We start from the raw sequence: 25,374 nt of genomic DNA on the forward strand, positions 1-25,374 counted from the left end.
AGGAATTGAAGTCTTAACCTAGCTATTCTAATTATTTGCAAAGTACACAGCCTTCTGGTATTTGATGGATGTTTCTTCTAAGAAGAATTACCACATTTCCAACAGATTACACTCCAGACTTACTAGCTCAGAGATCTTTCCTTCAGGAGGCTTTACCTGTGTATGGTTGGAAGGCACAAAATTGTGACATATTCAAAGACTGGATCTAGAAAGAATCCAGAACAGAGCAGAAAGAGAATGTCAAGATGTCAGAAAGAGGCAGAATTGAAAGGGGAGATAGTTTTCATCAGGTAAACAAGTATTGAATTGAAAGTGTTGGGCTGTGGTCCTTACCACACCATAAACTCTTTTCTTTTAAATATTTATTCATGTATTTATAAGTCAGAGTTGCAGAAAAAAGGGGAGAGAGAGAGTGATCTTCCGACTGCTGGTTCACTCCCCATGTGGTTCTCATGGCCAGAGCTGGGTCAGGCTAAAGCCAGGAGCCAGGAGCTTGGAGCTTCCTCTGGATCTCCTACATGGTTGCAGGGCCCCAAGTACTTGGGCTATCCTCCACTGGTTTCTCAGGTGCATTAACAGGGAGCTGGATCAGAAGTACAGCAATTGGGAACTGAACCGGCTCCCGTATGAGATGCCGGCCACATGCCATCTCCCTCCCCATAAATGAAGATTTTTTTTTTTTTTTACAAAAAATCTAGGCATAGAAGACAACATCATCAATCTGATTAGAGAAACCTTCATCAAATATATTACTTAAAAGGGACTTAGTAGGCCGGTGCCACGGCTCACTAAGCTAATCATCAGCACCCCGGGTTTTAGTCCTGGTCGGGTCGCAGGATTCTGTCCCGGTTGCTCCTCTTCCAGTCCAGCTCTCTGCTGTGGCCCGGGAAGGCAGTGGAGGATGGCCCAGGTCCTTGGACCCTGCACCCACATGGGAGACCAGGAGGAAGCACCTGGCCCCTGGCTTTGGATCTGCACAGCGCGCCGGCCACAATGCACTAGCCATATCGGCCACTTGAGGGGTGAACCAATGGAAAAAGGCAGACCTTTCTCTCTGTCTCTTTCTCACTGTCTAACTCTGCCTGTACAAAAAAAAAAAAAAAAAAAAAAAGGACTTAATAACCACTTTGGGATCAGGAATAAATAAGAGATTTCAGCTTCTATCACTTCTATTTAGTCTATGCTATATGCCCAGTGCTATAATGCAAGAGAAAGAAAATGAAAGGTATATTGAATTTAAAAGGAAATCAGAGTTTATTCAATGAGGAAATTATTAGAGCATGTATAAAACATCCCCAGGAATCTACAAAACAAGTACTAAAACTTTTATGAATTAAGCAAGGTCACTAAAAACATTGTCTACATAAAAAAATCAATGGTATTTCTGTAGACTAGTAACAAATGATCACTGGAATATAAAGTTTATTTTTAATTGTATGGAAACCTAAAATACTCAGGAATAATATAACAAAAATGTATAAAAGTTCTGGTACAAAAACAGATGGATAGACCAATGGAACAGAATGGAAATGCCAGAAATCAATAAAAAAAAAAGTTCTAAAATGAAAACTATAAAACTTTATGAATGAAATTAGACAAGGCATAAATAAATGGAGTTGTATATCATGTGTAAGACTCAGTATTGTTCTTTTGAAATTGATCTTTAAGTTCAACATGATCCGAGTTAAACTCTCAACTTTTTCTTAATAGAAAATGAGAAATGGATCCTAAAATGTGTATAGAAAAGCAAAGGACGAGCAAACCTTAAACAAAACCAAAGTTAGAGAGCTTCTTTTACTGGTTTTAAGACTTACTGTAAATATGTAGCAATCAAGACCATGATTGCATGTTATTGGTTTAAGAATGAACAAATGAATCAGTGAAATAGATTCTTACACATACATATACAGCGAGTCATCAAAAAGTTCATGGAAAATATATAATATGAAAAAATTACTAGTGGACTTCCAAATTTTTGCACCAAAATACACTTATCATTTATGTCCATTTTTTCTTAGAGTTAATTAAATTTCTGCACACAAATTTTAAAAGTTCATGGGAGTAAAAAGAGAATATGTATTTTCCGGCTGGCGCCACAGCTCACTAGGCTAATCCTCCACCTGTGGCGCTGGCACCCCAGGTTCTCATCCCAGTCGGAGCACCAGATTCTGTCCCGGTTGCTCCTCTTCCAGTCCAGCTCTCTGCTGTGGCCTGGGAGGACAGTGGAGGATGGCTCAAGTGCTTGGACCCTGCACCCCCATGGGAGACGAGGAAGAAGCACCTGGCCCCTGGCTTCAGATCGGTGCAGCCTGCCGGCTGCAGCGCACCAGCCCTAGCAGCCATTTGGGGGGTGAACCAACAGAAGGAAGACCTCTCTCTCTCTCTCTGCCTGTCAAAATTTTAAAAAATTTTAAAAAAAGAATACATATTTTCCATGAACCTTCTGAAGATCTTTTGTATTTATGATCAATTGGTTTGTCAAGAAAGTTTCAAGATTTTTTAGTGAGGAAGGGAGAATCTTTATTAAATGGTGCTGAGACAACTGAATGAACATACAGAAAAAGAACACTCCTGCCTCACTAATGATATGGAAACTGATTTTGGATAGATCAAGACTAAATGTCAAAATGAAACATAGTAAAATGTTTTTGTAATTTGGGGCTTGGCAAGCCTTTTTTCTAAGGTACAAGAAGCACTACTATAAATAATAATAGACTGGATTTCATGAAAATTAGAACTTCTACTAATGAAAAACTATCCACATATCAGAAAAACTCTATAAAGGGCATATGAGGGTTTTGTTTTTTTTTTTTGTACTATTCTTCATACTTGTCTCCAGTTGGAAACTATTTCCAAATAAAATGTTTTTAAAAGATAGCATTAAGAGAACAGGGAAGAAAATATTAACAATACATATATCTGAGAAACAACATGTATACAAAATATATAAAGCACTTATACAATTATAAGAAAGTAATCTAATAAAAACTGAATGAAAATCTTAACAGGTGCCTCACAAAAGAAGATATACCAGTAAACATAAGTAAAAATGCTCAATGTCATGTAATCATAAGGAAAAGACAAAGTCATATTGGCATCCACTTTATACATACTAAAATTGTCTTTACATTTAAAATCTGCTAACACCACTTTGGAGAACTGTTTCTTTAAAGTTGTGTAAGTATATTCCCCAGTGACTCAGTAATTCCATTCATGGTTTTATTTATTAAGAGAATGAAAATACATGTTCACAAGAAAACATTACAGAACATTCCTAAGAAACCAAAACTAGAAGCAGTTCAAATGTCTGTCATCAGGAAAGTGAATAAATAAACTGTTTTATACCCCTATGAGACTTAGCAATTAAAATCAAAAGAACTATTGCTGCATGCTACAACATGGTTAACTTTCAGAAATGTCATGTTAAGTGAAAGAAGCCAATCACAAAAGAGTATATTTCTATAGAACTCTGAGAAATTCAAGAACAGACAAGTTATTTATGATGATAAAAATATGAACAGTGATTACCCATAGGGTAAACGTTGCCTAGATGGAGTCAGGAGGGAACTTTCATATGCTGTGTTTTGAACAGAATGATAATTACCCAGGAATATACATTTATCAAAATACTTGAGATTATATACTAAAATTTGCATTTCAAAGACAAATATTTCTGAAATGAAGAAATGAGACCATAGCTATTTTTATAATACACATTTTTCATGTAGGGTAGAATGTAGACCCTCTTATTAAAGCCTCCCTTTGTGGACTATAAACTTACTAAGTCCTTAGTCTGTCATAATATCTGTGCATGATTTGTCTGTTACCTATCCCTTCTACTTCTTTTTCCTCCCTTACCTAATAGGTCCTAGCCTTGCTGGCTCTGCTTTCTGAAGTAGATCATTTCTTGATATTTATATATTTTTTATTCATTTCCTTACTGCATTTGGAAAACTCATTTATTTTGTCTCTTTATACGGTTTTTTTTCAACCTGTCTTTACCGTTAAAATAGAAGCTCTGGGCAGATTTGTCTTTTTCATCATTGTATCCTTTATGCCTAACTCAGTATTTGTTGGATGTGCCAATGAATGAAAGAGTATCTCTAACTGAACCAGTTGAAATGTTTGTGGTGTTGCCTGTTGCTTCTGCTTTTAATTGTCAGTCCTCTTCCATTAGGGGATAAGCAAGATTAATCATTTCCCAGCAAATTGATGTGAATGGTCTGCCACTTTGGACTTCATCTTCGACATTATCTTGTCCCTTTTTTAAAACTAGTTATAGATATGTAAACTGATGGGGGATTTTAAAGGCATTGTCCCCAAAATGTTTTGTAAAGCATTAGTGATTTTGCCATTCTTCCACCCACCATTAACTATGCATTTTATGTTTGTTCTTTCTACAATTTTAGCAGAATTCATATTGCTCTGACAGGAACTCTTTCTAATCTTATTTTTTTTCCTTCTTAACACCTCAAACTAGATCCAGTTCAAACTACAAGAAATTAGTATGAGTCTGTTTTTATACAAAACCACCTTTAAAATCTGTTTATATTTTTTATAATATACACTTTCCATGAACTTTGTGAAGAGCCCTCATATTTATACTTAGTGTTGTCTGTTGACAGTTTTTCTACAGCAAAATATGTAAGCTATTTTAGAGGGAGGCAATAATGATATATAATTAATAAAATATAAAATATAATCAAAATGGGGAAGAGGGTCTGGCATTGTGACCCAGTGAGTTAAGCTACTACTTTTGATGCCAGCATACCATATCGAAGTGACAGTTCAAGTCCCAGCTCCTCCACTTTCTACTAATGCACCTGGGAAGGCAGTGCAAGATAAGTTCTTAGACCCCTGCCACCCATGTAGGATAACAGGACAGAGTTCCTGGTTCTTGGCTTTGGCCTGCCCCAAATCACCCACCTGCTGTGGCCATTTGGAGGAGTGAATCAGAGAATCTAAGATCTCTCTCTCTCTCTCTTCCTCCCTTTCAAATAAATACATCTATAAAAATGAAAAAGCAGAAAGAGTCATGGAAGAGACATAAAAATGCTATGTTGATGTAAAAAAAAGCCAATTGTACTATAAATATTGACAATAGTCTACTCAAATGAAATTTTGTCTTTTTAGGAGACTGCTAATTGTAAAATATTAGCGTAGTGCATCTAGACAAAGTTGCTAAAAAGGGAGAAAAAACATTGATTCTCAAGTAAAAATGCAGTTTTTAAGGACACATCAATTGTACAATATAGCAGCCTAAGACAGGGTTGGTGATTTTAAGCCTGCTGTGTTACCTCTGAGACCCAAAGGAAGCAGAACATAAAAATGAGCCTCTATCAATTTGAAGCAAACCTAATCTTTGTGATCATGGCTGTGGTCTAAATCTATTAAAGATGTTCAGATTCACTGTCCTTGGTATCACTGTGAGTTGACCTGAATAGTGAGCAATAAACTTGTGTGTTATAATTCTAGTTGGAAGATATGTGCTTAGGAAGTGAAAGCGACAGTCAGTGTTTTGTGTCTGTCTCTAAGCAGACGAAGAGCCTATATAAAATGACAGGTGCATTTTTAGGGAAAGAAACCCATAATGTTTTCCTATTTAGTAGGTGACAGTGTGTCCCAAGATAACACAGGCTTAAGGGGCTGGAACAAGCAGTTATTAAAGGCTAGCAGTTTCTCACTTCATACAAATTGAATTTTTTCATAGGCTGGAGGACTATGGAAATCTAGTGTAGGATTGTGAAATAAATTAGCATATTAAGTGGATTTATACATTCAGGCTTGTGAGCACTTTGAATTTAAGGGAGAAATTTTATTACTTCTTGAAAGAAAATGGCAATTCTGAAATTCTCTATTTGATCTCCCTATTGGAAAGGGTCTATATGATAAATTCAGCCGTTTTGATGATCATCCAAAGAAGCGGTTATTACATTGAAGTGAATCTTTCTCTTCTTTCTCCTCCTTCTTCAGAATTACTGATTTAGGGAACATCAAAAGAAGATTGTATTTATCGACAGTCCACAAGGAACTGTCCTCCACTCCTCTTCATGCAAAAATCCCACTCTTCATGATCAAGCGCAAAATTGTAAGTGTTGCATGAATTTTGCCTAAAATATTAAATTCAATTTAACAAATTTTAATTCTAGACCTCCTATAAATAAGAGGTACTTTGTTATATGTTGTGGTGGTATAAAACATGAATAAAACTCGCACCTGATGGGGGAATCACAGTGGAGAGGGTGCTCTTTGTTCTGTGGAAGAGAAAAGAATCCATCTGACTTCGGGAAGAAAGGCACCAGGAGGGAGCTAGTAATGAGCCTTGACTTAGAAGGAACTGGCAGGTGTCAATAGGGACAGGAGGGGAACCAAGCATCCCACGTGGAAGGAACAGCATGCTCAAAAGCTTGGAGGCTGGAAAGTGTGGTGCCTTTTGGAGAACAGAAAAGGATTAATCATTGTTGCCAGATTTAGAAACAGCCCTAATGGAGCATTAGTCCTACCGTACAACCCCCTGATGCAACGTGGGAAATAGTGTTCTTTTTGTGTAACCTGTGAGGAGTCTGACTTGACTGCTCAGTCTTTCTCAGAATACAGTCATTTCACTACTACCCTCACTACTGAGTTTGTATACTAGCCTTTCTGATGGGTACTTAATACTTTCCCTTAAAATCACTCACTTTTTTTGTTTGTTTAAATTTGAAAAGAAAAATATAGAGAGGGCGGTGCTTTCTCTTATCCCAGTAAAGCTGCCGTCTGCGGTGCTGCCATCCCATAAGGATGCTGGTTGGAGTCCTGACTGTTCTGCTTCCAGTCCAGCTCCCTGCTAATGTGCCTGGGAAATCAGCAGAAGATGTTTCAAGACTTTGAGCTCCTGCACCCACATGGGAGACCCAGAAGAAGCTCCTGGCTCCTGACTTCAGATCGGCCCAGCTCCAACTCCAGGAGCTTCATCTGGTTCTGTCATGTGGGTGGCAGGGGCCCAAACACTTGGGCCATCTTCTACATCTTCTACTGCTTTTCCCAGGCCATTAGCCGGGAGCCGCATTGGAGGTGGAGCAGCAGGAGCACTGGCATCGCAAGAGGCAGCTTTACCCACTATGCCACAACTCTGGCCCCATAACAATGTATGTTCCACTCTTAGGGAACCACTATGATAGGGAAAAGGAAGCCATTGAAGTTCTTAGACTGTGGAGGGAGCACAGTCAGCCCTGCAGATTGGGAAGATGAATCTGGTAGTGATATTTCAGGGGGGAGGCAATGAAAGTAAAGGGAGCATTTCCAATAATTCAGATTATAGTTAATGATGACCAGGGTGTTTGCAGCAGAGGAATGGGCAAAATCAGTAATCAGAAACTTAGATGAGCTAAGATAAACATAAACAGAACTTTTCCTATATAATGTATCACATACTGTGTGGATTTTGACACTTACTAGAACATAGAATCTGGATTCTGAAACTTATTCCATATTTTGTTAAATATATAACATGTCAATAATATGTAGTGGTTGAGAACGTAAAATCCAAATTCTTCTCTGCAAATTCCTGTGTTCATTCTCCTTATGTATGAAATGTAGATACAGGAGGTGAACATACCTTTAAGATTGTGGGGTTTATATAAATTATTTTATAACAATTTCTGGCATTAAATAAGCCCCGGATAAAGATTATAGCTCCTATTTGCACTTTAGGTGCTGCTTCTTCTAGGAAGCCTTCTGTGATTTCTTCTCTGTGGGTTAGATATTTGGAGAAAAGCTCATCACTGCAATTTATAATTTCTTAACTTTCTTAACACCAATGCATGCTGCCCTTTAATCGCCTGTTTACCTGTCTGCAAGCATACTTTATTTGGCTTTTATCGTTCACCCCTATATGTACAAAGCAAGAGAAGTAAGTGCTTAATAAGCATGTGTTGAACAAATAGGCAAATTTCAATGTGCATCCCAGTGTGGAAGGAAATGTAATGAGTATATGATGGCTGGATAATATAACCTTTCTAAGTGCTTCATTATTACACAAATGGAAATATTCCGCTGTTTAAAATCCAGTTCCAGGATTTGCTGTCAGTTCTCCTGTTTCCTCCCAATCCAACAGGTGCTTGGCAGCACTGTCTTATTTTGCCTTTTCCAGTAGCACAGTGTTGTCAGTGAGCTCTTGTAGAGTTAAATAAAGTTGAGTCATGTTGGAGGTAAAATTTCTACAGAAACAGCAGAGTGGCTGAGAGCACATCACCCATTCAAGATGCTATCTCCAGGGTTCTCCCTGCTATTGCTATGGTGCTGTCTGTGTCTTTGTGTCTTTCTGTGCTTGAGCAACTGATAAGTACTTTGATGGAAAACCTCAATGCACCGTTGTAAAAGCATCTCTGCAAACATTTATTAGTCAGGAAATCTCACATAAAATTCCTGATTTCTCACATCATGTGAAAAACAAAACTGAAAATTTGTGAACAGTGAGCCTTCTTTCTTGCACAGTAAGCAGGAGCTGCGTGGTGAGTGCACACTTCTAAGGGAACTGTGTCTCTCCTGTGAGGTTGAATCCTCTCTATTCATAAGGTGTGCAGGTGCACTCAGACCCTTTCTGTGTCTCCAGTTATCTGCCCCTTGCACTCCCTGTGTTTGCTAGCAAGACATGAGTTAAAGGACAATTGTCAGATGACCCACTTTGCCCTGGTTCTTTACCAAAGCATTTTGGTAGCCAGAGGTAGCAAATAAAAGTAATATTCTTATATTTGTATGTAAGCCACTTTCAGTTCTAATTAACTTTAAACACTTAAGCATCCAAATAAAACTTATTTTTCATGTTATTCTTTACTATGAAGATTGCTCTTAATAGTTAATTTATAGCAATTTATATTTTTAACTTGTGTGTTCAATAGCAAGAACAATTTTACAAATTAATAACTATCAGATTAAAAATGGAAGTAACCATTTAGTCAAGACTCACTGAAATCCATCTTCTTTTTTATATTACTTCATTTGGCTAGTGATAGTGTCAGATGAACATCAGTGTCTTACTACCAAGGTATATATAAATGTACAGTAAATTTAATTCCATTTGAATAAAAAGCGCAATTATTAGATATCATTTGAAATAAATCATTCATAGAGATATAACAGAATAATGTGATAAATTACCATGCCAAAATCTTAGTAACCTGAACCACTCAAACACCAAGTATTTGTCATTTCTACTCTGTAGAAGCTGTATGTTCTTGAACCAAAACACTGATAGAATATTTTATAGCTTTTTTTTTTAACAAACTAGGGGTCTGTTTTTAAAACTAGAGAAACTTTTTTAGACTCTACTTCTCCCTATCCCCAAAGATAATTTTTCTGAGACAATGATTTGAAAGTTTGAGGATTTTAACAATATTTCATTTCTTAAGTGTCATTGAATGAGAAGGGAATGGAGGAAGTGGAATTACTCTGATAAAAAGAGATCATTTAGAGATATAAACAAGATAAAATTAGAGAATGCCTGTGAATTAAATAATAATTCTGATTAGAATCCACTATTACATTTATGGTACTCTTTGGGGAGAGGCTTTTAACTATTTTCATTTCATATGAATATGATTTTGAAATCCCTGTTTGTAAATATCTGTCTTTCCCTGCGTATCTCGCTCAGCAGATGATTCTTCCTTTGTTTATGGCCCAGCATCTACCACAGACCCCCCCCACCCCAGAGCCAAAGCCAGGGTCAAGCTGTTTTCACTTTGAAACTCTAGAACCATGAGCCAAAATAAACTTCTCTTTATTTCATAACTGGCTCATTCTCTAATATTTGTTTCAGTAATGAAAAGGGAACTGATACAATAGTAGTCACAATGTTCAGCACACAGTAAAAATAAAATCTGGATATGCAAAGTTGGAAAACAGGAAGCAAACGAGAAGGAAAAAAATCAGTGAATAGAAACAGACCCAGACATGACAAAGATTATGAGATGAGAAGCCTAGAGCTTTAAAACAACTATTATAAATATATTCAAGGATTTAAAGGATAATAGGAGCATAATGAAAGAATAACTGAAGAAATTTCAATTCAGTGCTCCTAGCTCCTGACTTTGGCTTGGCCCAGCCTTGGCTATTGTAGGCATTTGAGGAGTGAGCTAGCGTATAGAAAATTTCTCTCTCTCTCTGTGTGTCTCTCTCTTGCTCTCTCTCTCTCTTTTTCTCACTCTCTCTCTCTCCTTCTTCTCCCTCCTCTCTTTCAAATAAATTTTTTAAAAAATTTTAAAGGTATCTCCTAATGAGAAGCTATAAATAAATATATGTATTATACATATTAGTATATTTATATACACACACACACACACACACACACATACACACTAGTCCAAAAGATTATAGGACTCAAAAACTGACCAAAGAAGATATGGGACAAATTGAAGACAAAGCAAATTGGTAGGTAGCCTTAAATGAAAACATCAAAACACTTCATTAACTGAAAGTGAATTAAACCTTCCAATTAGAAGACAGGAATTATTAGATTAAATAAAAAGCAAGACATACTTATATACTATTTATAAGAAGTACACATTAATTCTAAAGACACACAGATGGGTTACAAATAAAAGCATGGAAGAAATACATGGCATGGAAATATTAATCGAAAGTAAAGATAGAATGCCAAGAAAATAGACTTCAGGACATGGAGTATTATGTAAAGGGAGCTATTTCACAGTAATAAGGGGGCTGAATCATGAAGAAGGTATAACAATCCTAGATGTCTACAAATATAATAAGAAAACTTCAAAATGCACAAAGCAAAAACTAACAGAACTGAAGAGTGAAAGGTAGATATGTAAGTATGGTTGGAAGTTTCAAGACCACTCCCTCAAAAATTGACAGAAAGTCACTAAGGATATGAACTTGAAAGGCACTATAAATTTGACCTATCTGACATTCGTAGAAAAGTTCATTTAACAACTACAGAATACACATTTGTTTCAAATGCAGATTGAACATTCACAGGATATACAAAATATTAGGCCGTATTACTGAACGTGTTTTCAAAGATTGAAATCATGCAGAGTATGTTGTTTGACCACAAGGGAATTAAATTAGATATCAATAATAAAAAGTTAATTGGATAATGCCCAAGTACTTGGAAATAAAGCAACATACTTCTACTAAGTTAATCTTCCATTGAGAAAATAAAACTAATGTGAAAAATTAAAGGCACAACCTGAAACACCTCAAAACCTTATTTGTGCATCATTGTAGAAAGTGGTGAACAGATTTAGAATTGCCAAGTTGCAGAATTGTGATTTCTTGTATGTCATTTCCTTTTAGAAAGACATACTAGACAGTGCTGTGCAACTCTACCTCTTTTTACACTGGCAAAAAGAAACCAATTATCTTGAGACCTTTTCTACAGTAATGGTAGAAAAAAGAGGCAAGAGGGACCAAAAAGGTACTGGGATGAATAAGAACTTGTTATTTCATATATTTGAATTTGTATGTGTGTGTGTGTGTGTGTGTGTGTTTGCACAGAATATGTTGTCAGTCCTTTTAACAGCATAATGAAGCCAAATTGACAATAGATGGGTTGGTAACTGGAAATTCATGCTTTGAAACAATTCTGTCATCCTTCGACCGTCAGTTCCTCCATGTAAATTTCCATGTTGGAGACAAATATTATAAATGCTCTAATTAACCCAAGAAACAAATGAAACTGTCAGATTAATGTCTTTGTGATGTATACTTCGTAAGAACCCTTAATTATGAACATTGTAGGTCAAGAGTTCTTTTCTGCTGGACTACAGTTCCATGAAAGGATACAGTGATTAGAGATCAAGAAAAATGTCAAAAGAAAAAAATGAAGATGTTAGGAGTAGATGATATTATCGGGAATAATGAAAATAATATTTTGTAAAAATCAAATATAATTCAGAAAATCCATCTGTCAGAGAGTTCGTACTCTTTTCCAAAACTTCATAAAATATATCATAGCATTTAGATGAATAATGAGTTATTTACTGAAGCTTATAAAATTGGGACCTTTATAAATATCAGCTAAGCCAGAAAATAATTTTCATTTCCTTTAGCCAAATACAGTTTGTGAATGTGATTCCCATCTTTTTCAGGAAAAAGCCCCATTTGAACTCCTAGGAAATGGATTCATTAAATAAGCCTGTTAGTTCACAGACATTTATTTGTTGAATGGTAGTAAAATAAAAGATTGAATGTATGTGTGTAGATATATATATATATATATGTTTGTCTTCATATATTCATCCAATCACATGCATGCACGTGAATTTTGAACTATGTTGAATACTTTCCATGATGCCTGAGTCCAGACAGAAAGAGTAAATGCAGCATGATAAGAAAAGTGTGTCATAGGTAAAGGCTTGGTTACCTAGGAGTTGAGTTTTTGAAGAAGGTGCCAGCTGTAGAGTTCATCCAAGCAGAGAATAAAGGGGCAGGGCCTGAGGTGAGATGACCAGCCTATTCACACCTCCCTGGGCCTGAAAAACTTATTTGTTGTTCCAAACCATATTCAAGTAACACCTGCAAGCCTTTCCTAGATATACGAAGACTTAGCTTCAAAGATAATAAAGCAGGTAATTTGAAAACACCGTTATTAACTCAAAAACTTTTTTAATTGTGTAAGGGAAAGGCATTCGTAGAGCACAGCTTGGCTCAGTACAATATTTATATAGTCACAAGAAGGCAAACACATATTGTGAATTTTAGGGGAAAGAGAGAGCAGATGAGAGCTAATTATCCAGGGAGGATGAAGTGTAAGTCAGCAAAAAATCTTATCTACCATACCACAAAGTCTATATGTAGTATCTAAAATGGATGAATCAAGGGATATTATTTAAAAATACAAAGAAGAAACAGTGAAATGAGTTGACAGGATGGTTAGATGAGGGTAGGGGCCCACTGTGGCATAGCAGGTGAAGCCACCCCCTGCAGTGCCAGCTGGCCATTTCAATCATCTGGGGAGTGAGCTAACAGATGGAAGACCTCCATCTCTCTCTCTTTCTCTCTCTCTCTCTCTCTCTCTCTCTCTCTCTCTCTCTCTAACTCACTACCTACCTACCTCTGCCTCTCTGTAACTCTGCCTTTCAAAAAAATAAATACATTTTAAAAAAGAGATGAGATGACAAAGGACCATTCTGTGATTAGTATAAAATTTTTGGCATTATTTTGCTTCTATTTGCATACAATAATATGATAAAAAATTCCATTTTTATAAAGCTTTCCCACCCTTTCTCCTCCTCACCCCTCTGTAAATTCCCTATTGTAGTTACTGTAGTAGCTGCTGTGTGTCTGCCTCCATTCCTTCACTTGGAAAGTGCACTGTTATTTTCATCTGTATCCACAGAGCCAAGCTCAGTGTCTAATACCTGGTAAATGCTTAGCTTGTATGAGGAAGAATGAGTGAATAAGATTACTGATGGGGTGAACGGGCATATTAAATCTTTTAGGATAGGAACTATATTTATGCAACAATAATAATGCTAATTGAATAATGTTCAATACTGTTGGAGAACAGAAAATGCCAGCATCTCCATCACTTATAGCCCAGATTTCACCAAGGCATGATGTTTCACTCTTCGTCCTATCTACTGGATTTGTCTCTTACATTCCACTTGCTGCAACACCTTCTAACTGGGCTTCGTCACTTTCAGCTTAGGTGGTAGATGGGGACTGAACTATCGCTTTTGTGCTTCATCTATTCGCTGTTCTGCATCATCTCCTCTTCCCCACTATTACCATCCCCAGAACGTTGCTGCATCGAAATGTACTGATACTCTGCTCTGCTTATTTTTATTTTCTTTCTTTTTTTTTGGTTTGAAGATTTATGTGAACAGCAGAGTTACAGAGAGAGAGTGACAGGCCTTCCATCCCCTGGTTTACTCCCCAAATGGCTGCAACTGCAAGGGCTGGATCAAGCTGAAACCAGGAGCTGGGGGCTTCCTCCAGGTCTCCCATATGGGTGCAGGAACCCAAGCACTTGAGCCATTCTCCACTGCTTCCCCAGGCACATTAGCAGGGAACTGGATCAGAAGTAGAGCAGCTGGGACTTGAACCAGTGTCCATATGGGAGGCTGGCACTGCAAGCAGAGGCTTATCATGGTATGACTCAGTGCTGGCCCCCTGCATATTCTTTTTTCAAGAACCACAACGATACATTACCTCTGGAATCCAGGATCCTCTTCCTGATTCTCTTAAGCTTTCAGAACATGGCATCAGTGGCCCAATCCCACAATACTTTGGCCCCCTCCCAGTGCTCACCATCTTATTGGTCAACCCAATCTCATTACACCCAGTCCTAACTTCTTCCTTTCCTTTCTGCAGGCACCTTGCACCTCAGTAAACTAGAGCATCCCAAGGTCTAGAAATAAAATTCTACAAAGAAAATAATCTTCATACATGTAATCAACAACAATTTACTGTAGTTTCTTTTACTTTTATATTGTATAAGTAATCTCAAGTTCACCTCTAGATTAAAATCAGTATTTCCACATAGAAAAGGTCTTCCTTTTAAAAAACTTCATACTGGCAGCCGGCACCGCAGCTCACTAGGCTAATCCTCCACCTGCGGTGCCGGCACCCCAGGTTCTAGTCCTAGTTGGGGCACCAGATTCTTTCCCGGTTGCTCCTCTTCCAGTCCAGCTCTCTGCTGTGGCCCGGGAAGGCAGTGGAGGATGGTCCAAGTGCTTGGGCCCTGCACCCACATGGGAGGCCAGGAAGAAGCACCTGGTTCTTGGCTTTGGATCAGCACAGTACGCCGGCCACAGCGGCCATTTTGGGGGTGAAGCAACGGAAGGAAGACCTTTCTCTCTGTCTCTCCCTCTCTCACTGTCTAACTCTGCCTGTCAAAAAACAAAACAAAACAAAACAAAAACAAACAAACAAACAAAAAAAAAACTTCATACTGAGGCCGACGCTGTGGTGCAGTGGGTTAATGCCCTGGCCTGAAGTGCCGGCATCCATATAGGCGCTGGTTCGAAACCCAGCTGCTCCACTTCCAATCCAGCTCTCTGCTATGGCCTGGGAAAGCAGTAAAAGATGGCCCAAGTCCTTGGGCCCCTGCACCCATGCAGACCCAGAAAAGACCTAGAAGAAGCTCCTAGCTCCTGGCTTCAGATCGGCATAGCTCTGGCCATTGAGGCCATCTGGGGAGTGAACCATCAGATGGAAGACCTCTCTCTCTCTCTCTCTCTCTCTCTGCCTCTCCTCTCTGTAACTCTAAGTTTTGAATAAATAAATAAATCTTACAAAAAAATTCATAGTGGACCTTACGTAAACTGTTTTTCTAAACTAACAGTAAAAGAGCCTTGACATTTTTAAGGGAGTATATACAATTTTAATATTAATTTTCTTTTGATTTCAAACCTTCTTTTATACCACTTTTGTCCTGCAGACTCAAATATGTCTCAGTTTCTCATGAAATAATTTTTCCTTGTCTTTATTTATTCAGTGAGACCATTCAGAGAATTCATTTGCTGAAGTATTGAGGGATCTAATTGTTTAATGGGTAGAAATTAATCCTTGCAAGAGTACTTTAAAAACTGGAAAATACCAAGCATAATTATAAATTTTAGAGGAATCTATTTCTGTACAGTAGGTTAATTGATTATAAGTCGATAGCATTGATTACAATTTAAACTCAGCTTCTACTTTCTTCCATGCCTTTTTTTAAACAAATATAAGTGACTATTTGTGGTGAAATTGGTCCTCTTGAATGAACAGTTGGCTACTTATCCCTGATTTTCAAGATTTAAGTGCTCTAATGTACCTGCAGTTAGCTTCCAGTAGCCTGCTGCCCACAGCTAGGGAATTATTTCCCTAAGTTTCCACATCCTTGTCTCGTGATGGAAACTCAGTGGTCAGATGACCATTGGAAAGTTAGATGAATGTTAGATTATGGTGATTTTTTGGGACAATCAGGAAAGTTTAAGAAAATTTAAGCCAGAACTGAGAGCTTTGTCTAAAAGAGAAAATGGATTTGGGGCTGGTTGATCTAGATAAGTACCTGAATTCCCTGGAATTTTTACATATAGATGATTGTTCATTTATGTGATGATGGAAAGTACTGACTCTTCTTTGCTTCTGTTTTAGTGGTGCAATCTGTGCATTGACTTGGTAGCATTCACCAGTGAAATATTCAAGGGAGCAGTCTTCCAGTCATTGGATGGAATTATTGTCTCAGCCAACTGTAAGCTGCGGAAGATCTTCACTTTAAAATCCAAGCCTCAAGACACAGCTGATAAAGATGGTATGTTTAAGTGGCTATCAAGATTTTTAAATTCTCTGACTGACTTTTGAAATTAACCATGCCTTTGGGATAGTATGAATGCATGATAGCAGTTTGATTTTATGTCTGCTAAAGTAAATTCCTCCTCAATCATGTTGATTTCATTATTGTAGATCAGATGTTTATTTTTACTATAGCTGAATGTCACAAAAATGTATTGTTTTTTTTCTGGCAGTTGTTTTCCTTTTTCATTGCAATAACTCTTGCTTTTTGAATTGGGATTCTTAGTTATAAATAATAAAATCCTCTTTAGATGATTGAAACAGTAAAAGAATTTATTTTAAGGAAATTAGCAAATTTAGAGGTAATCAAGGATATCTAGAAAGTCAGATTTAGAGCCTGTAGCCAAGAATAAATCCAACTCCTCTGACCACAAGACTGCTCGAGGGATGACCCTCTAAAACTACTACAGCTGCACAGAAACTCTAGACAACACAGCACAATGCTAAGCTCAGGATTCTAGCATTTTTATTATAGCAGGCCCTGAAAGCAAGATGTCTTCCTCCTAGCCACCCTCACCAGAAGTAACTTTCTTTTTCTTTGCATTTCGCTCTTCTGATTAAAGTCTCATATGGCTGTTTCTTATTTGTGGAGTCTAGGCTCCAAATTAACAAGGGAGTCCAGCAAAGCAGATGTCTGATTCCTGACTTGGGAGGCAGAACTTATATATGGAAAAGTTACAAAATTAGGAAGAATGTGCAAATGATGTTGGGCATCCAAAAAGTTCTACAGTTGTCCACTAAACTGTCTTACAATTCTGTGTGCACTTTACAAAGTCATTTGAGATTGAAATCATCATAATTATCTGATGATCATGTTAAGATGAGTGATACTTGAAGTCTTCCTTATATTGTTTTTGGAGAGACTACAAATATATACATTAATTATTCATAGTTTGATTAATAAATATACTCTGCAGGTAACTGAGACATCTAGAATTCAAAAGGCATACCATCTGCTAAGAGGATTATGAACAACCAAAAGTATTAAAGGAATATTGAAGCTTCCTTTTGATTTTCATCTGGGATTATTTTTTTAAAAATCAATTCTGGCAGCCTAGGAAGCAGTACTGTATGTAGATGTCAAAGGTGCTTCCTTAGAAGTTTCTGTGTAGTACTTAGACTTGTACTCCATCTGGATGAGTATCTGAAAAACCCTTATATGGCTTGTTCTGTTATTCAGGACACTGTGCCTATAAATTTCCTATGACAATGAAAGACAGCAGTGCGTTAACAACTGCCCAAAGAGACCACAAGGCAACAAGGGCAGCTGTTCACCTTATGTCCCACGTAAGGCTATATGACAAAGTAAAGGGTTTCATTTTCAAAGAATACAAGCCAGCTAATAAGAAGCCTCAACATTTACGAAAGTATCCATGCACTCCACATTGGATCACAGGAGGTAAATCATAATTGGATTAATGTTTTAGAATATGAAGGAAAAAATGGATCAAACATGGCAAATTCAATGCATGTTTTAATCTCTAATCCATTCTTAAACCCACTAAAACTGTGATATAAGAATTAAAAAGGTATAAAGCCACTAGCATTAGGACTACAGGAGAGGAGACAACAACAAACAAAGATTATTCATAAATTTCGTAAATAGAAGGAGTGACATAAAAGGCTGAAACCTTTGGACTTTCAGAGAGGTTTGTTGATGAGTTTGAGAGAAACTCAAGAATTGGCAGTCTTGGGTATTAGCAAGCCACAGGGAAAAGGGTTTAGCTGAAAAATAGATGGATTAAAATCGTGTACAGGTTGCTGTAGGACCCAGATTCCCTCCCTAACTCCATATAACCAAGCAGCAGGGGTTTTTTTTTTTTTCTGGAGAAACTGACCCAGAGAGCTTCTGAACTGAAGTGTATCAGGCGCATTATAGACAGCTGTCAAAACTAACAAGAGCAAGGAAATAGATGTGGTAAGGAATATCTGTATTTTCTCAGAACTAAGAAGAGATATTGCTTCTATAAAATAAGAATATTTTTTCTTGCATTACTTCAGTAAATATTTTGTTAAAGCCATTTATTTAAAAGCCATTTGGTGAGGCATTTAAATTTTACAGCCCCTGTTGAAGTGAAATGGACACTATGAGATACAATGACTTGATCAGCCCTTGACCTGTCAAGGAACAACTTAATACTTTATACCTTTTAGTATTTTTTTGTTCTACTTAATACTATTGGTTGAACTCTTTAATTAACACACAATTATTCTTAGGTGTTTATTTTTTTTTATTTTTATTTTTTGACAGGCAGAGTGGACAGTGAGAGAGAGAGACAGAGAGAAAGGTCTTCCTTTTGCCGTTGGTTCACCCTCCAATGGCCGCCGCGGCTGGCGCGCTGCAGCTGGCGCACCGCGCTGATCCGATGGCAGGAGCCAGGTACTTCTCCTGGTCTCCCATGGGGTGCAGGGGCCAAGGACTTGGACCATCCTCCACTGCACTCCCGGGCTACAGCAGAGAGCTGGCCTGGAAGAGGGGCAACCGGGACAGAATCCGGCACCCCAACCGGGACTAGAACCCAGTGTGCCGGTGCCGCAAGGCGGAGGATTATCCTAGTGAGCCACGGCGCCGGCTCTCTTAGGTGTTTAAATTTAACTGAAAAGTGATCCCTTTTAAATATAAGAGTGGGAATAAGAGAGGAAAGAGATGTACAGTTTGGAACATGCTCATTCGGACTTGCCCCAACAGTAGAGTTAGAAACGTGCCAGGGGTTTCCAATTCAATCCCATCAAGGTGGCATGTACCAGTGCCATCTCACTAGTCCAAGTGATCAATTTCAGTTCACAATTGATCACAATGATAGGATTAAGAGTCAAAGGGATCACATAAACAAGACTAGTGTCTGCTAATATATCTGATAGAATTAAAAAGGGAGAGAACGATCCAACATGGGAAGCGGGATACACAGCAGACTCATAGAATGGCGGATGTCCTAAACAGCACTCTGGCCTCAGCATTAGCCCTTAAGGCATTCGGATCTGGCTGAAGAGCCCATGAGAGTATTTTAGGCATGAAAAGCCAAGACACTCTGGCCAAAAAAAAAAAAAAAAATGACCTAAATGAAAGATCTCTGTGAGATGCCAGTGGAAAGAATGGGCCATCAAAGAAGGAGGTAGCTCTCTCTGAAGGGAGGAGAGAACTTCCACTTTGACTGTAGCCTTGTCTAAATAAGATCGGAGTTGGTGAACTGAAAAGGCTTCCATAGCCTTGGCAACTCATGACAAGAGCCTAGGGTGATTACTGACGCAATAAACAAGAGTGTCAATTTGTTAAATCAACAACAGGAGTCACTGTGTACTTACTCTCCATGTAGGATCTCTGTCCTTAATGTGGTGTACTATGTGAATCAATGGTATAACTAGTACTCAAACAGTACTTTACACTTAGTGTTTCTGTGTGGGTGCAAACTGTTGAAATCTTTACTTAATATATACTAAATTGATCTTCTGTATATAAAGATAATTGAAAATGAATCTTGATGTGAAAGGAATGGGAGAGGGAGCGGGAGAGGGGAGGGTTGCGGGTGGGAGGGAAGTTGGGGGTGGGTGGAAAGCCATTGTAATCCACAAGCTATACTTTGGAAATTTATATTTATTAAATAAAAGTTAAAAAAAATTTCACAGCCTCAAGAAGTTAAAAAAAACTGGGTGATTCCCACAAGATTACCAAATCAGAGAATGAAAGCAAACAAACAAGAGACATTTTGATATTTTTAATCAAGTGAAGAACACTAACGCGCACACAAGCACAAAGCAGGAGGAATTGCAGAGTAAAGGCTGACATTTTTCATAGACCTGTGGCAATGACTTTATGGCTCAGTGTCTGTCCATAGACCCTTGTTAGTATATACTGACCCAGGAAATTAACTTTCCAAAAGGCATCTTGAAGGAAAAGTAGTAATTTTTCAAGCAGTAAAAACAGAAAATAGAACAATGAGAAGACAAAGCATTTCAGACAGAAGAAAGCGCTTAAATGTATAAAGGTGTCACTTCACCGTGTGTATATAAGGACAGGGTTTTCAGGATGATTTCTGGCAGGGTGGGAGGTAGAATATAATACCGCACCAGACTGCATACTGTAGATGACATAAAGATACACAGTACAGTTTTTATTCTCAGAGTGTGTGTGTAGTTACTAAACTAGAAAAATTAACACAACAAGGATGTGTTATGAAGACAATTATATAAAAGAGGACAAAGAATTACATAGTAAATGGGACAGCACTGTGGCACAAGTTAAGCCACAGCCTGCAGTGCTGGCATCCCATATAGGTGCCGATTCCAGTCTTAGCTGCTCCACTTCCCATCCAGCTCCCTGATAATGCTCCTTGGAAAGAAGCAAAAGATGGCCCAAGTGCTTGGGCCCCTGCACTCATGCAGTAGACCCAGAGGACGCTCCTGGCTCCTGGTTTTGGCCTGGCCCAGCCCTGGCTGTTGCTCTCGTTTGGGGAGTAAACCAGTGAATGGAAATCTCTCTGTCTCTGCTTCTCTTTCTCTGTAACTATGCCTTTTAAATAAATAACTAAATCTTTTTTTAAAATTACATAATACAGGGAAAATTGAATGTTCTTGATCCAAGAGATTGGCCATAGAAGATACAGAAAGCTGATAATGATAATGATTGTGACAGTGATTGCAGCATTACTTCTTGAGCTAGACACTGTCCTGAGCACCTTACTGACATGAATTTGCTTAATCGTCCTAACAACTCAATGATGGGGATGTTACTGTAAGAGTGTCATGATTTGGTAACTGGCTGTGTTGAGGGTGTCTGTAATGTATTTGATAATGGTGTCCCTTTTGACTTTCTTACTGAGGGAGAGATCACTTTCTTCTGCAAAGACAAATTAGTCTCAGTGTTGAGAAATTCATCAAAGGAAGCCTTTTTTACTTGTTAGATTCCATATTGGGATTTTATTTGAAAATACTTTAGTGCTTCCTTACTTGAACTCAGTACTTTATTGGCCTTGGTTTATTTAAACTGTTACCATTTCACTGTAGAACTTCGAAAGCTTTGCCAAGCCAAGAGATTTGCCCTGATTCCTTTGCTATTATCTGTTTACATGGTAGGATATAATAGAAGGTGAATTACTGGAACCTTGAAACAAGCAATTAACCACCTTTTCCATACCCAGAGAAATGACTTATCCTAGACAAGTAGTAATATGTGCTGATCCCATTTACTTTATTACTTTGATGGCTCCTGATGAGATGTGGACTGATGTTTTAAGCATTTGCATGACTGAATTACAGGAAAATTTATATCATTCTGTGTTTAAAGTAAATACCAGAATTTATGTGTAGATACATAAGAGAAAGAGGAGAAACAAAAAAAGAGAGAAGAAAGAACAAGCAGTGATCCACTGAGTAGAGTCCTAATGCTATGCCAGTGATGATTTCACAGGTCTGACTACCCAGTTCGATATTCTTCCTAAAATCTAAGTACTAGAGTATTTGCGTTCTGTGTTCCTAAATGTAAGAGAAGAAGTAATGATATAATTTCAGACTGAGAGCTCCTTGCAGGCATAGAACAGTTCTCTGTACATTTTTATCTCTAGTGCATGACCTGGTATTGGTAACCTGTCATCACTGTTTGACGTTTTAAGAGTTGGCTATTTTTTTTGTTTTCTTCTCTTTATTTTTTTTAACTTTTATTTAATAAATATAAATCCGAAGTACAGCTTGTGAATTACAATGGCTTTCCACCCACCCCCAACTTCCCTCCCACCTGCAACCCTCCCCTCTCCCGCTCCCTCTCCCATTCCTTTCACATCAAGATTCATTTTCAATTATCTTTATATACAGAAGATCAATTTAGTATATATTAAGTAAAGATTTCAACAGTTTGCACCCACACAGAAACACTAAGTGTAAAGTACTGTTTGAGTACTAGTTATACCATTGATTCACATAGTACACCACATTAAGGACAGAGATCCTACATGGAGAGTAAGTACACAGTGACTCCTGTTGTTGATTTAACAAATTGACACTCTTGTTTTTTGCGTCAGTAATCACCCTAGGCTCTTGTCATGAGTTGCCAAGGCTATGGAAGCCTTTTCAGTTCACCAACTCCGATCTTATTTAGACAAGGCTACAGTCAAAGTGGAAGTTCTCTCCTCCCTTCAGAGAGAGCTACCTCCTTCTTTGATGGCCCATTCTTTCCACTGGCATCTCACTCACAGAGATCTTTCATTTAGGTCATTTTTTTTTTTTTTTTTTTTTTTTGGCCAGAGTGTCTTGGCTTTCCATGCCTAAAATACTCTCATGGGCTCTTCAGCCAGATCCGAATGCCTTAAGGGCTAATGCTGAGGCCAGAGTGCTGTTTAGGACATCCGCCATTCTATGAGTCTGCTGTGTATCCCGCTTCCCATGTTGGATCGTTCTCTCCCTTTTTAATTCTATCAGATATATTAGCAGACACTAGTCTTGTTTATGTGATCCCTTTGACTCTTAATCCTATCATTGTGATCAATTGTGAACTGAAATTGATCACTTGGACTAGTGAGATGGCACTGGTACATGCCACCTTGATGGGATTGAATTGGAAACCCCTGGCACGTTTCTAACTCTACTGTTGGGGCAAGTCCAAATGAGCATGTTCCAAACTGTACAGAAACAAATGGATAGACCAGTGGAACAGAGTAGAAACACCAGAAATCAACCCAAACATCTACAGCCAACTTATATTTGATCAACGATCTAAAACCAATTCCTGGAGTAAGGACAGTCTATTCAATAAATGGTGCTGCGAAAACTGGATTTCCACATGCAGAAGCATGAAGCAAGACCCCTACCTTACACCTTACACAAAAATCCACTCAACATGGATTAAAGACCTAAATCTACTACCTGACACAATCAAGTTATTAGAGAACATTGGATAAACCCTGCAAGATATTGGCACCAGCAAAGACTTCTTGGAAAAGACCCTGGAGGCGCAGATAGTCAAAGCCAAAATTAACTATTGGGATTGCATCAAATTGAGAAGTTTCTGTACTGCAAAAGAAACAGGAGAGTGAAGAGGCAACCGACAGAATGGGAAAAAATATTTGCAAACTATGCAACAGATAAAGGCTGGGTTTTTTTTAATTACTCATTCATTCACTATCTCCTCAAACCCTTTTTGAATGTCAAGTAGTATGGCAGAAATTATCCAGGGGCCACAGGAAAAACTAGCAATATCCACATCTTGCCTTAGCATACTCTTCGAGCAGGGAAGGACCATAGAGGTCCTCTAATGCACTGTCTCAGTGATGTAGATAAGGAAAACGAGGCCCACAAAATGAGGCAAACGGTGCTGAAATCACAGGAGGTGGAGCTTAAGGCCAAGCTTCTGATGTTTTTTTTTCTTAACAGTACAGTTTGCCTTCTTTAGTAACCACAATGGTTTGGTGTTTTTAATACTTATTAGAAGTATTGTTAATATTTATTATTATTCTGCTGAATACCCCCCACCATTCAAACCAGGTGAGTGTACATTGTACCCAAATCTCATCAATTTAAGGTTGCATTCTCCCTCCTTCCCCTGGTGTAGTTGAACCTCAGAAATAGAAAAGGGATGTGGCTTCAACATAGCAGAAGTGCTCAGGAACCACTGGTAGATCCCACAAAATTGAGGTATGACTATCTATATAGCAGTACTCATAATGTGGAGGAAAGTATCTGCTGTTTTCTAAGTATTATCTTTTTAAGTTTTTTTATTTTATTTGAAAGGCAGAGTTACAGAGAGGCAGAGGCAGAGGCAGAGAGAGAGAGAATCTTCTATCCACTCATTCACTCCCCAAATGGCCACAACAGCTGGAGCTGTGCCAATGCAAAGCCAGGAGCTAGGAGCTTCTTTCAGGTCACCCATGTGGATGCAGGGGCCCAAGGACTTGGGCTGTCTTCCACTGCTTTCTCAAGTCATAGCCTAAGGACTTGGGCCATCTTCCACTGCTTTCCCAGGCCATAGGAGAGAGCTAGATCAGAACTGGAGCAGCCAAGACTCAAACCTATGCCCATATGGGATTCCGGTACTGCAGGCAGTGGCTTTAACGGCTACACCACAGTGCCAGCCCCTCTAAGTATTACAAAATATTATTTATACTAGAACCTCATCTCTCAAATACTCCAAGAACAAATCTATCTGTGGTAGCATCAAAAATAATTAAGCTGGGGAATAAATTTAACCAATGAGGTAAAATACTTACACACTGAAAACTACAGAATAATCAGAACCCACCACCCCACCATGGGTCCTAGGAGGTCCTAGCAGCTCTGGTGACATGAGGAGCAGCAGTGCCATGTGCCCAGCTTGACATAGCATCATGGTGCACTGCAGCCCACAGGCACCTGGCACAGGCCCCCTCCCTCCCCCGCTGCCAAGATGCCCCACAGGAAGGGCAGCTGATCTCATGGAGCAGTAAAGAAAGAGCCCAAGAGAATATTGGAGAGGTTGTCAGCTAGACTTGCTCCTGCAGAAATGGAAAAGGAAGACCATAAAAGCAGTAGGAAAGGATAAATCCCAGCCAAAAGAGTGAAAACAAAAGGGAAAAGGAGAGCAAAGGGGAAACAGGCCAAGGTGACTAACCTGGAAGCTTACAGATTTACCTGATGAAAATGGATGAACTAAAAATGAGGAACGTCCAGTCTCTGATGAAATAGAAGAGAAAGAAGTCAAGTCTCATTCCTGTCCTTCACAGTTTCTCAGCAGTGGTCACTATCTCCCTTTTTGGATAATCCAGAGAAATATTTTGATCCACTATTCTGTAAATGCAAGTTTTTTAGTATCTCTAGAAACATTTTTAGGAAGGAAATGTTTTAATTATAAATTATCTTTTTAAGAGGTGAAATCATCTGCTGATAACTTTTGGTATAGTCAGAAAATAGTGGAAGATGGCAGAATAGTGAGGACACGCACTGATAGTCCGGGAAAAGATAGGTTGATAAAAGAGGAATTAGAATAATCACAGGGAAAGTCTCGGGGGGGAAAAAATGCAGAGGAAACCCTTCCGGATCTAGTGGATGTGACACAGACAACCAGCGGGGAGAGCAGGGACGCCCACGGCTCCGAGTCCACACATCAGCGCTGGAAGGGGAGGTGAGCTC

At 38.4% G+C, this 25,374-nt stretch overlaps 1 protein-coding gene across 14 annotated transcripts in view; it reads left to right on the forward strand.

The window, feature by feature from the left end:
• The window catches only part of CFAP20DC (CFAP20 domain containing), a 343,042-nt gene that overhangs the window by 111,007 nt on the left and 206,661 nt on the right, over positions 1-25,374 (forward strand). For all 14 annotated transcript variants that reach the window (XR_011379498.1, XR_007921887.2, XM_051852253.2 and 11 more), the window contains 2 exons: positions 5,974-6,088; positions 16,087-16,243. Coding sequence is in view for 12 of the 14 variants with exons in the window: in XM_051852253.2 (XP_051708213.2) it covers positions 5,974-6,088; positions 16,087-16,243 (272 nt within the window). In the remaining 2 variants the exon portion in view is untranslated. The remainder of the gene's footprint in view (positions 1-5,973; positions 6,089-16,086; positions 16,244-25,374) is intronic.

Source organism: Oryctolagus cuniculus, chromosome 10, assembly GCF_964237555.1.
Source record: "Oryctolagus cuniculus chromosome 10, mOryCun1.1, whole genome shotgun sequence".
In the NCBI taxonomy this organism is placed as follows: domain Eukaryota; kingdom Metazoa; phylum Chordata; class Mammalia; order Lagomorpha; family Leporidae; genus Oryctolagus; species Oryctolagus cuniculus.